At 41.3% G+C, this 12,169-nt stretch overlaps 1 protein-coding gene across 1 annotated transcript in view; it reads left to right on the forward strand.

The window, feature by feature from the left end:
• The window catches only part of Scp2 (sterol carrier protein 2), a 179,510-nt gene extending 167,833 nt beyond the window's left edge, over positions 1-11,677 (forward strand). The window contains exons 15-16 of the mRNA XM_003460957.5: positions 8,284-8,363; positions 10,878-11,677. Of these exons, the coding sequence (XP_003461005.1) occupies positions 8,284-8,363; positions 10,878-10,973 (176 nt within the window). The 3' untranslated portion in view covers positions 10,974-11,677. The remainder of the gene's footprint in view (positions 1-8,283; positions 8,364-10,877) is intronic.
• Positions 11,678-12,169: the final 492 nt, after the last annotated feature.

The raw sequence follows: 12,169 nt of genomic DNA on the forward strand, positions 1-12,169 counted from the left end.
TTGCAGCACCTGATAGCTCTCCAAAGCTGCCGTGTCTGAAGCCGAGCTCCTGTTCCTCCTGCTCCCTGTAAGCATTGCTCCTCCGGCGCTCCTCCCTTCTTGGTAACTTGCTGCAGTGTCTTGCTGAGTGCCCTTTTCTCACTTGACAGACTTGCCCAGCAAATCCTGTCTTCGGCTACTAGCATCTGGTTTAAGCTGTTGTCTTATTTTTGCTTCTTCTTGCTTCTGTCTGTGCCCCCAGTGATCTTCTGCACACAGCAGCCAGAGTGATCATTTTAAAACTCAAAAGCTTTTTACCCTGCTCTGTTCCAACTGTCCAGTGGTCATCAACTTATTCCAAGTAAAAGCAGAGTTCCTGTGACAGCACTATGTGATCTGGCCCCAGTCTTCTGGGTCTTGCTACATCCTGCCTTACTTGGCTGCAGTAACACTGGCTTCTTTGCTATTGCTTGAATGTGAGGTTCTGTCTTCTACTGTGTGGGCTCACTGTTTAGAAGTGTCCTTGTCTAGATGTCCTCATGGCTGGTCCTATATGTTTTACTTTTTGCCCAAATGTCACCTTCTCACGAGCTTTTCCCTAACTTCCTTAAAAGATTACATTTTCATTACCATACCCGTTGTCATTTCTCCCTTATGTTTCTCTGTAGCATGTATCACCCTCTCATATCCTATATAATACTTTGTTTGCTTATTGTCCATCTTTGCAATCTTTGTGGAAGTGAGCTTTTTGTCAAGGTTTATTGCATTCCCAGTTCCTGGCATAGTACTTAACAAGTGATGGGCTTTGCAAACTAAGTACCTTTGAACCACAGACTGAGTGCTGCATAGAAAACATTCCGTCAGTGGTAGGTGTCTTGTACTTTCTTGCTAACAAGGACATGGTATATGATGGAGTGGGACCAGCTTTCGAAGAGCTTACTATGCATGATAGGAACTTTGAAAGTCATTTAATACATCATCAAGCCATTAAAATTTTGAAGTAGAAAAGCAAAAGCCAGCCATATTTTAGAAGACGGAGCTGGTGCATCAGACCTAATGGATTGGCAAAGGAGAGATGAGGTCAGAGAGAACATTTGGGAGGGTTGTGAGCTAAGTGAGCAGCTTGGTGTGTAGTGAGCATGGCGAGTCAGATGTTAGGAGAGCTGCTTGTATTGGAGGTGGAACTAATGGAACCTGGAGGCTGTGTAGAAAAAAGAGGTCTGTCACAGATGGTCGCACTTGAGGATTGCTGAGTTACTGAGGAAGGTCACAGAGGAGAGGACACCAGAAGCACAGGTGGAAGGAGGGCTGAGTAGATGACTGTCTCTTTGCTATGATGGTTAAATATTCAGGGCATTCTAAGGGAGGAGAGGTTGACAGCTCCTGGATTAGAGTATGGAGCTTGGAGGCAGAGTTAAGAGCATCACTTTGATGAATGAATGTGCAGTCAGGAAGTTAAGCAGGAAAAGGTAAGTCAGAGTAAGGAACCAACTGGTGTGAAGTGGGCAGTGTGGCTTTGTTGTGAATATTCCTGAAAAAGCAGATGCCTCCTCCCTCAACGTTGGGCAGAAAAGGTTTTGTACCAGACTTCTGGGAGAACATGGCGGACAAATAACAGCAGCCACGGAGGCTCTCTGAGATTACCAGCTTAGAATCCAGGAGCGGTGCCATGTGAGGAGTCCTACGCAAGGGGAGATGTACCCTGCCAACCCAGGAACAAAGTAAGCTGAGAGAAACCAACTGGAAATGCAATCCTGATGCTATAACAGGAACAGATAAAATCTCAGTGCGGAAGCTGGATCCCGTGCCATTGGAAGCCGCGATTTGAATTTCCTGCTGCCGATACTGTGTCCCAATCCGCATGGCAGGGAGAGAAGCGGGCGAAAGCTCTGAGATCAGGAATTGGCCCAAATGGCATTGAGAGCGGGACTGGTTCGACCTGCAGTGAGTGAAATGGGGACCCTTTCATAGACTAGGAGGCTCCAACAGAGGACATTCTGGGAACGGGCAGACTAGCCAGAACACAGCCCTGCAGTGACTTTAGTCGGATATTCCCCCCTCAAGCGGGAGTGGTGGGGAGTGCTTGGCCTGGTGACGCTGCGAACTAAGATCCTGTAGGCTAGCCCAAATCAGGTCCCTGTGCCTGGCGGCGCACCCTAGCAGTGAAACACTCAGTAGGTTGACCTGGAGGGGCGGGCCCAGCAGAGGCTGCCCAGGTCTGTGTCTCCCTAGTACACTGCAGTGGGCGGGAACACCTAGCCGGCAGATTGTTTTCAAACAAACTGCAACAGACAAAGAAAAAAAAAAAAAAAAAAACTGAGCCTCCTACATAGGCTTGTATGGAAGGAACAAAAAGTATGGGAAAAGGGAGCAACAAGAAAGGCTCCTCAGTCCCCAATCCTGAGAACACTGATCCAGGAAAGGTAAAAGCAAAAGAGAATGAAGACAGAAAACATGCAATATCAGACACGGCACCTATAGATATAAAACGGTATCTCCGGAACTTCATAGACGAGTTCAAAAATGAAGTATTTAATGAAATAAAGCAAGAAATAAGTAGAATAGTTAGAGAAATGCTAAGCACCGCCCAAGAAAAAACAGATGGTGGAATGGAAGAACAGAAAAAAAGGGGAGAATTGTTTGATGGAGAAAATAGAGAAAACATAGAATACGTGAAGCAGGTTCACAGAGATTACCAGGAAACTAAAAACTCTATTGAAAGCTGGCATAACAGCTTGAAAGAAACTAAGGGTAGATTATCAGAACTGGAGGACAGATTTGTAATGTGGGAGCATGAAATGAAAAACTTCTTAAAAATAACAAGAAAACAAACAGCAATAATACAAAGACTAGAAGATGACAAGAGGATCTATAACTTAAGAATTAACATAAAAGAAGAAGTAGGGACTCAAACAAATGAACTACCAAAGCTATTCACAGAAATAATCCAGGAGAATTTTCCTAATTTAGCAAAAGGTAAAGATACTCAGATGTATGAGGCATACAGGACCCCAGCCATCTACAACCCAAACAGAACTACACCAGGCATATAATAATCAAAATTCCAGAAATCCAATATAAGAACAGAATATTAAAAGCCATCAGAGACAAGAAACAGATCACTTACAAGGGAACACCCATCAGATTTACAGCAGACTTCTTGGCACAAACCATCAAATCACGAAGAGCGTGGGGGGAAATAATTCAAGCTTTGAAAGATAATGACTTCCAGCCAAGATTGATATATCCTGCACAACTGTCCCTAGAAATTGATGGAAAAACAAGGTGCTTCCAGGATAAAGAGGAACTAGGGGAATTTGCAACCACCAATTCAACTCTACAGAGGTTACTGCAGGATATTCTAAAAATGAAAAATACCAAGATTCCAGAAACAGTGACAGAGAGGCCACAGTGAATGGAGCAGAAGGGGAAATGCAGAAGACAAACTGACAACTAATGACAGAAAAAAAGCTCAACAGAAAGGCAGAGAAGGTTGGATGGTAGGAACAGCCATTTTGGAGAAAACAAGACATCATAATAGGTAGTGCTGATTTAATATCTTCTTGTTTTGAAGTCCCATCAAGCTTTTGTTCTTCTGTCTCCATCGGTTTTAACGTGTTGTATCTTGTTGGATTTTATTATATGTGATAATATAAACAAAAATTTTTATAGACAAGGAGATTATACAGAAACCATTGTTCATTTTCTGTTAGTTGATTTTAAATACCCTGTAATACTGTCATTCTCTTGAATGGTTTTACATTGTCTTGATATGTTTGATGCTACAGTATATGAAGTTATACCCAAAGATTTTAAGGGAAGAGACACTATGGTAACTACTATTATGTCAAGATTATCTTGTGGTGAAACTCTATTTTGCTTAAATGGTTATGTTTTGACCTGCACTGTTTTGTTGTTATGCCCTCTTTTTTTTTATCTCAATCTCCTTTTTATTATCTACTTTTTCATTTTTATCCTTTTAATTAAGGGAAAAATAAATAAAAAATAGCAGGATATATTATACTAACCCACTTTGATTTCCTAATAACTTGATTTGAAACTCTGTATTGCTCTCACCATCTTGTTTTGACTGATTTTCCTCTATTCTGTTATGCTAGATAGTACCAAGTTTGAAAGTCTAGGCAACAACTATGAAGACAATAAGATCCATTGTGATGCCCATCTGGTTGACTGTTATCTTCTTTTGAAGTCCTCTAATGTCTCCAATGTTTTGGTTTTATTGGTCTTATTCTTTACTGTTTTGTTCAATTTTATTATAACTGATGATATAGGCAATTCTTTCTAAGATAACAAGAGGCATTATGATAACCATTGTTGATCACCTTGTATTTTGTTTTTACATTATGTATTATGTCCATCCTTTTGATTTGACTGACTCTGTCCTGGTATGTCACATTTGGTTTTACTTTCTTCAAAAAAAAAAAGTAATAAAAACTGTGGGAGTAATAAAACCCAAAATGTGTAATTGTCATTGTACAAAAGAAAAGAAAAGAAAGTTCTCTAAAAGATATAACTGCATATATATTTAAGTGTATAAGACAGATAACCATATTACTGAGTTTTGTTGGATTATTGAACAAAACTGTTTGCAGTCTCACTGTTTGAAAGTCCCCTCTACATGCTTTAATTTTGTAACTTCAACAACTATTTCTAAGATGACAATATGTAATTAACTAGTGATTTCCTGTTGTTTATTTTTTCTGAAATTCTGTATAACTTGTACCCTTTTTCTGTTTTTTTTTTTCCTCCTTAAATAAAATTTAAAAAAAAAAAAAAAAGAAAAGGTTTTGTACCCTGGGAGCTACCACTCTAAGGTGGCATAGGAAAGGGAGCTGAATCTTTGTCTAGATTTCAGCTTTTAGAACTAGAAAGAACTTTGTGCCAGTTTTTTAAATGACTACAGTTTAATAGTTACTTCAGATTATAGTCTGCAATTCTGAGACAGATGTCAAGGTGATTTTAAAAACTTTCTCCTTTCCTCCTATCTTGTTGCTAGTTGGTCATTTCATTAGGAAAGATAAATGTACATATGGAAAGCTGTGGAGTGATTTCAGAAAGACCTCATTCCCTGCAGAGATACCCTTGCCATGTGCTCTCCCCTCATTAGTTGCCCTGTCTGAGACCCAAAGTGATTGTACTCTGGGGCAGGGCAGTTTCTGCTGAAACTGACACCCACTGGCAGTCTGGAGTGGTGCTGAAATGTGGACTTACCCAGTGAAAGCCACACTGGAAATTGGCAGCTCCTTTTACCTCCACCAACAAGTGACCATTTGTTAGAGCTTAGCTATGTTAAAGCATCAATAACCTGCCCTAATTTGAACTGGAGCCTTAGGAGAATTGATAGTTTCTTTGGCATGTACATAGTTTTAGGAGGTTTATTTACTGTTAAGTAGTATTTGCTTAAATGTATTTTATTTGCTTGTCCTCTAAAGCTTGGTGATGATTTTGGACACAGGAGCTATGGATTTGCGTACCCTGTGTGCCTTTCATTGTCTTCTCCATGAGCCTTGCCCTTCTCTCATCCCCTCTGAAACAACTCATGTCACACATCACTGGGAAATTTGTCTAACATGACAAATTATTCCTTTATTTCGCATCCCAGCACTTGAGTTCTCAGCCGTATTCCTGTATGGGCAGTAGAATACAGAAAGTCTCAGGGTCCCCATCCCTGGAGTGCATAGACAGAACCCAGACTTGTCTGTCAGTTTGGACTCTGTGTACACCTTCCCCCGGAGTTCAGCTGTCCTCCCTCGAAAGTGAGTGAGAATAATTCCACCCATGAAGCTGCGGTGGGGACTGACGAGGTAGTAAGGTGCATAAAGCACTTGTCAGTGCTTTGTAAACCACTGCTTACCCCAGGCCTGACATTAAATATAAATCTTGTTTGGACCCAAAGGCTTGTAAGCCCCCTAAAGGACTTGGGGAACGGGAAAGGCATCCAGAACCCGCCACATGCTGGTGCATTGGTGAAAGCCCCGTGAAGACCGAGGTTAGGGATGCATGCATCTTTCCCATGCAGAGAGGATTCTGTGGAGCACAGGGGTTGGACCACAGATGTCGGCCACAGGAATCTGCTGTGCAATCTGGGGCAAGCTATTTGAACTCTCTGACTTTTATAAAGATCAGGTGTGTGCAGTGCTCAGTATGAGAGCTCAGTAATGCTTAGAAGACTAGAGTCAGACACAACATCTCAGTTTGTTTGCTGTTCTTCACTGTCACATACCTGCAATAGAAATGGGTTTTCTAGACTGTAGTTTCCTTAATTTTTAAGGCTTCATATATTTTTTTCCTTCATCATAAGAGAAACTTTTATTAGTAGCCAAGGTAGAATGCTCTTTGACAATTAGTCCTGTAAAGGTTATCCTTGAGTTGTAGGATATGTAATAAAGATGTTTTTTCTTTATCCTGCTCTTAATTATTTCGTACTATGAACATGCCACATTTTGTTTACCCTGGCTTTTTGGTTAAGACATAGATGATTTAATTTATTGACTGCTCTTTATGTGTGAAGCACTCTTCAAGGGCTCAGGGGCACAGCAGTGAACAGGACTATAAGGGGCCTGCTCCCTTGAAGTCTTCATGTTACAAAACTCCTCGACTGTCATCCAGAGTGCCTGTGCCATATTGTGGTCCCTCTGTTAGGTTGCTCGGCATCTTCGCCAGTGCTGGATTTTGCCTTTTTTAAAAAATAATTCCAGTCATTCATTCTAGCAGGTGTGTGGCATGTCCTTGTAGTTGTAATGTAGATGTTCCACTGACAAGTGAAGTTAAGCAGTGTTTCATATGGTCTGGGCCATTTGGAAGAGCCTCTTCAGTACTGTGCCTGCTTCTGCCATTTGCCTGGGTTTATAGTGAGTTATCTAAGATTTTCTAACTGAGTAGTAGGAATTTTTTCTGTATTCTAGATACAGTTTTTAGATAATACTTGAGTTGCAAATATTTTTTCCTCTGCTGTCTGCCACCTGCTTTGAAAATACTTTTATTGGAACGTAGCCACATGTTGTTCGTGTGTTGTCTGTGACTGCTTTTGCATTGCACAGGGAGAGTGAAGTAGTTGTGATAGAGACCTGGTTATCCACAGAACCTAAAATATTTAGTATCCAATCGTTTACAGAAAAATTCATGGGCCACAGATGTAGATGACTATATTTGTTTTCTCTGGCTGCATAACAAATTACTACACACACATGTATCAACCTACAGATTCCCATGGATGAGAGGCTGAAAATAGCTTAGCGGGTCCTCTGCAGAGGATCACCCAAGACTGCAACCAAGGTGCTAGCCAGGCCGCGGCCCTCTTTAGAGGCCTTTACGAGGAAAAGGCTCAAGTCCGAGCGTGTACAACCTGCAGGCAGGATGATTTCCTATGGCTGTGACAGTGACAGCCTTAATGTGTTGCTGGTTGCATGCTAGAGTCATCCTAGCTCCTCAGGAAGCATCCTAGCTCCCCAGCAGGGGAACCTTACTGGGCACACATGGCTGTTCAGAGCCAGCAGCACAGCAAGAATGAGTCTGCTGGAAAGATGGCGGCTTATACAGCACACCAATATAGGAATGCCATTCCTCATTGCCTTTACTGTCTTTCAGCTAGAAGTAGTCACCAGACCTGCTCATACAGGAGAGAAGGGGATTATACAAAGGCAGGAACACCAAGAAGCAGCGTCAAGGGGGTCACTTTAGAGTCTGTCTGCCACAGTAACATGAGTCACGTGTGACATTTAAGTCATCAGGTGCTTTTCCTATACTTAGGTAATTGGATACTTTTTTTTTGTTTGTCTTTTTGAGACAGGGTCTCTCTGTGCAGTTCAGGCTGGCCTTGAGCTCACTTTATAGCCTAGGCTGGTCTCAAACTCGCAACAATCCTTCTGCCTCTGCCTCCTGAGTCCTGGGATTACAGGTGTGTGCCACCATGCCTGGCATTGGACACTTTTTTAATAAAAAGTTGGATCATACCTACAACTTATTGTGCAACTGGTTTATATAACAGTATCACAAGCAAAATAGCAAACACTCTTCAAGTCAGTAAGTCTAGATCCACAGCATGTCTCATAATAGCTGCATTGCATCCACTGTATGGACATGATTTACTTAATTATATTCCTTATGTTAAATATCAAGCTTTCTTTATGGTACCATTTTCCAGATTCATAGACATGAATGCCCATTTCCCGTCTACCACTTGGGGCTGACTGTGATTCTCTTGTAGTCACTGGCTCTTGACTCAGTATGTAAGTAAACCAAATTCTCCCTTCTCTCCTCTTTCTCCTGTGTATCCTACTTTAGATAAGAAGGCAGATTGCACCATCACCATGGCTGACTCAGACTTGCTGGCCCTAATGACTGGTAAAATGAATCCTCAGTCGGTAAGTTTGATGGCACCTCTATCCTACTAGCAGGTAAACCTTTCAGCCCTTTGTACTTCACGTTCACACCTTCATGTGCAAAGTGGTCCGACCCACAAAACTCAGCATTCTCCAGAATATCACCTGACAAATGACAGACATTTGTGGAGCCAGCTGTGTGTCAGACACTGGAAGTGCCAGATTCAGGAAATAGTTCCCACAGTCAGGGCAACCACACTTTAATATGAGACCAGTCGGTAAAAGAGTTAGTACAGCCAGAGATCCAGGCTGCCCCACCTGGCTCACAGTCAAGGGGCCTTGTTTCCTGGGACATTAGGACCCCCCAGGACAGCCAGACAGTGGCAACACCCAATGGAGAGGAGTAGCTGTAGGTTCTGTGTTTTTGCCTTTGTTCTTCTTGTCTGAACTCTCCTTCCCTGACACAACCCCTGTCTTTTGAAACTAACTCAGATACTATCTCCTAGGACCCCCTCTAAACTGTTGAGGTGTAGAGCCCCGCCTCTGAGCCACTTACTGGACTGTTGGCTCAGCACTCGTCATGATATGTTAGTTGTTTATTTATTTATTTATTTATTGTCTTTTTCCTTTTTATCGGTACCAGGGATGGAACTCACGACTGCCTGCTTGCAAGGCAGGTGCTTATGCTGCTGAGCTAAATCCCCAGTCCCTATGATATGTTAGTTGTAATGTGCCTCTCTTTTCCATCAAATAGTGAGTGTCTCAAATACAAATCACATCATATGGATCTCTGTGCTTCTAGAACCTAGCACAATGTCTGATGTGCTCAGGCTTTTATAAACAGTTGTTGGATTCCATTGTGTTTGACTAAAATATGTTAGTGCCTTGTGTGGATCTTCCTCGTCCCCAGATGGTCAAGAGTCTCTTCGTATTCTTCAGTCGTGTGGTGTTGAACAGACAGGATGCACTGAGCTTGGTGTACTGAACTTTCCATTAGCAAAAAGAAGCTAAGACCTTGCTTTGCATTGTAACTTAATTTGTTGCCTCAGTCTTATTTGTTTCAGAGCATATTCTCATCCTTCCCTGGTAATTCATAAGACTGGATAAAATAACTCAGTGGGACTCTCACTTGTATGCCTTTTTAAAAAAATTTTTAAGCCACTACACATATTTCAGTTGGTACCATGATGTTTCAGTGGCAAACACACTGACATTTCCACCCTCAGAGCTGCTCTCAAAACCTGGACGGAACAGAGGCCACCAGTATCGGAGCTGGCAGTCATTCTCCTTCCCAGCCACACTTCTGTCCCCCTGCAGACACTGCGTACTAGTTTGGCCTGGTGTGCAGACTTCATGCATCAGCTGCCTTCACTCTCTCCATATATCCGTACACTTCCTGTTTGGAGTATGGGGGGGAAGTGACAGTTTCTTTTCCTTTAGCACCTGTTAGCACCAAGGGAGGCAGAGATTGAAATGGCAGACCTTTGGGTAATGTGCTAATGGCCTTCCCTTATGTTCAGTAGAGGACTTGACTGGGAATCATTAAATGTAGTGGAAATTCTAATTTCAGTGTTTGCTACATTTGAAACAAAGCCATGTGCTCTCCAGCCCAAAGCACACATAAAGAACACCTAGGGGCCACTTTAACATGATCTGTATGTTTGGGTTCTCCATAGGGTCAGATTCGTGTTTTCTCTATTAATAAATAAAGCATTATTTTCCTTTTAAGTTAAAAAGAGGAAAGATGATGCATTTCTTTTGTACTGCCGATCCATGTTTTTCAGTGACATATGTTAAATGTATTGTGTTCTGAGACACCTGACCTTTAAGTCATCAGGAGGCTTCGTGCCATATAGAAAGGAAATATTTAGTTTGTCCAGACAGGGAGGGGAGAATAAAAAGGAATTAGTCACCCTTACCAGGAGGTGTACAAAAAAACTAGTAAAACTCCTCATTTCTTAATATACTTATATAAAAAGCTAAGACTGTCAGAAACTTTTCTCACCTAGCTCTTCCTCACTTGAGTTGAGTTAAAAGATTGGGCATGGCAGGAATATCATGCTGTGCTCCCAACTTTGCTGTTCCTCTGTAAGTTGTTCTGGGGTTTTGTTTCCTGGTAAATTTAGCAAACATAATGTGATCTAATCCAAGTGTCATAAAAGGGAACAGATTTCAACTCTGCCCTTCAAAGTGGTCAGAGTCTTCTCACTGGGCCACAGAGTAACATGGGTTCCAAAGACACACAGGCCTGTCTTCTGAGTGGACCACTCTTCATCAGGGAAAACTAAACAGAGCAAGTCTCACTTTCTAGGAGAAGACATTTTGGGGGAAAAGAAGCAGAGAGACATTTGAGGGGAGTATCCCCTCCTTCTGCTCTACGTAAAACACGGCTTTCACAGTCCTTTTGTCTGAGGGATGTGACTAACTCTGTTTCAAAAAGCTGTCATATTTTGAAGAACGTTGAATGACCTGAATGAATGATCTCAGGGCCGGGAGTCCAGGAGCATTAGCAATCTCAAGACAGAACCCACCATTTCTCTCTCTTCTTTCTCACAGGCCTTCTTTCAAGGTAAATTGAAAATCTCTGGCAACATGGGTCTGGCGATGAAGCTACAGAATCTTCAGCTTCAGCCAGGCAAAGCCAAGCTGTGAAGAACTAACTCCCTCTGGCAACTCTGGAAAATCACGATGAGATATAGATCCATATATTTCATTGTCAGAACTTAGATTGAAACTACACATTGGCAAATAATCTGAGATAGCTCTGTTGTTCCATGGGTTGTTCCAGTCGTGTTTTCCTGGCCTCTGCATGCAGAGCCTGATATACTACTGCTATGCGGAATTGCATATAAATATGCAGGACAGAGTTAATATGGTAATTATGGTTTGGGGTAAATTTGAGTTTCAGAATAAAAGTAGGAACAGTAAAATCTAAAAACTGTAAACAAAAGCTCTTGTTTTACATAAAAGTATATTCAAGGATTATCCTGTGGCAGATATAATTTAGAGTTTTTCTTAGGAGAACTGGGGAAGAAGCAATACCAGTAGCTGGCAAACAATTAATGTCTTGTATTTGATGACCTTCATTGATTTCTCATTAACAGTTCTTAAACTTCTGTACTGGAATACACATCTTTAGAATTTTGCATTTTATGCCATCACAAAGAAACATTTTCCCCAAATAAAATGAAATATGATCAGAGCTTGGGGGAAACATTTATAGATGAATACAGGCCTATTTTTAAAGTGAAATTATTTTTTAAATGATGTTCCTTCTTGAAAAATCAGGGTATTAGAGTTGTAAAATGCTATTGCTAAAAATAATTGAACAAATAAAGTTTGTTTTCAGAGGCACAGTTCTCAGACTACAATCTCATTAATTTATGTTTATAAAGTTTTCAGTCTTGTTTTTTTTTCCTGTTTAGGTTAACTTCTTTTTATCTTTCTTCCTGATTTTTCTAATGCTGTTATTTTCTATAACTCATAAATGAGATAAAAATAATGCTTTTGGAAGAATATTCAATAGAAAATAACAGTAACTCTTTCTGACCTCCTTTGTGTTGTGTATGTTGTTTTTACTCAGGATTTTCTTGGTGGAGCATGGGAAGAAACACTGGGGTTTACATATTGGACAGTATCTCCTGTTGGCCCTGACATCATTACCTGCTCTCCATTAGGAGCATAGTAGGAAGAGCATGTGGCCATGAAGCCAGGAGAGCTGGCTCTTTTAGGCAGGTAAATAACTGCCTCCCAGTTTCCCAGACTGTTAAAAAGAAGGCCACTAAGCAGATGTCACTAAGGTCCCTTCTGTTGTGATGATCTTCTGAATCATTGTCGGGGAGTTGTAC

The sequence above is a fragment of the Cavia porcellus genome, unplaced genomic scaffold (genome assembly GCF_034190915.1).
Source record: "Cavia porcellus strain 051 isolate PalLab524CR breed Dunkin Hartley unplaced genomic scaffold, mCavPor4.1 scaffold_25, whole genome shotgun sequence".
Taxonomy (NCBI): domain Eukaryota; kingdom Metazoa; phylum Chordata; class Mammalia; order Rodentia; family Caviidae; genus Cavia; species Cavia porcellus.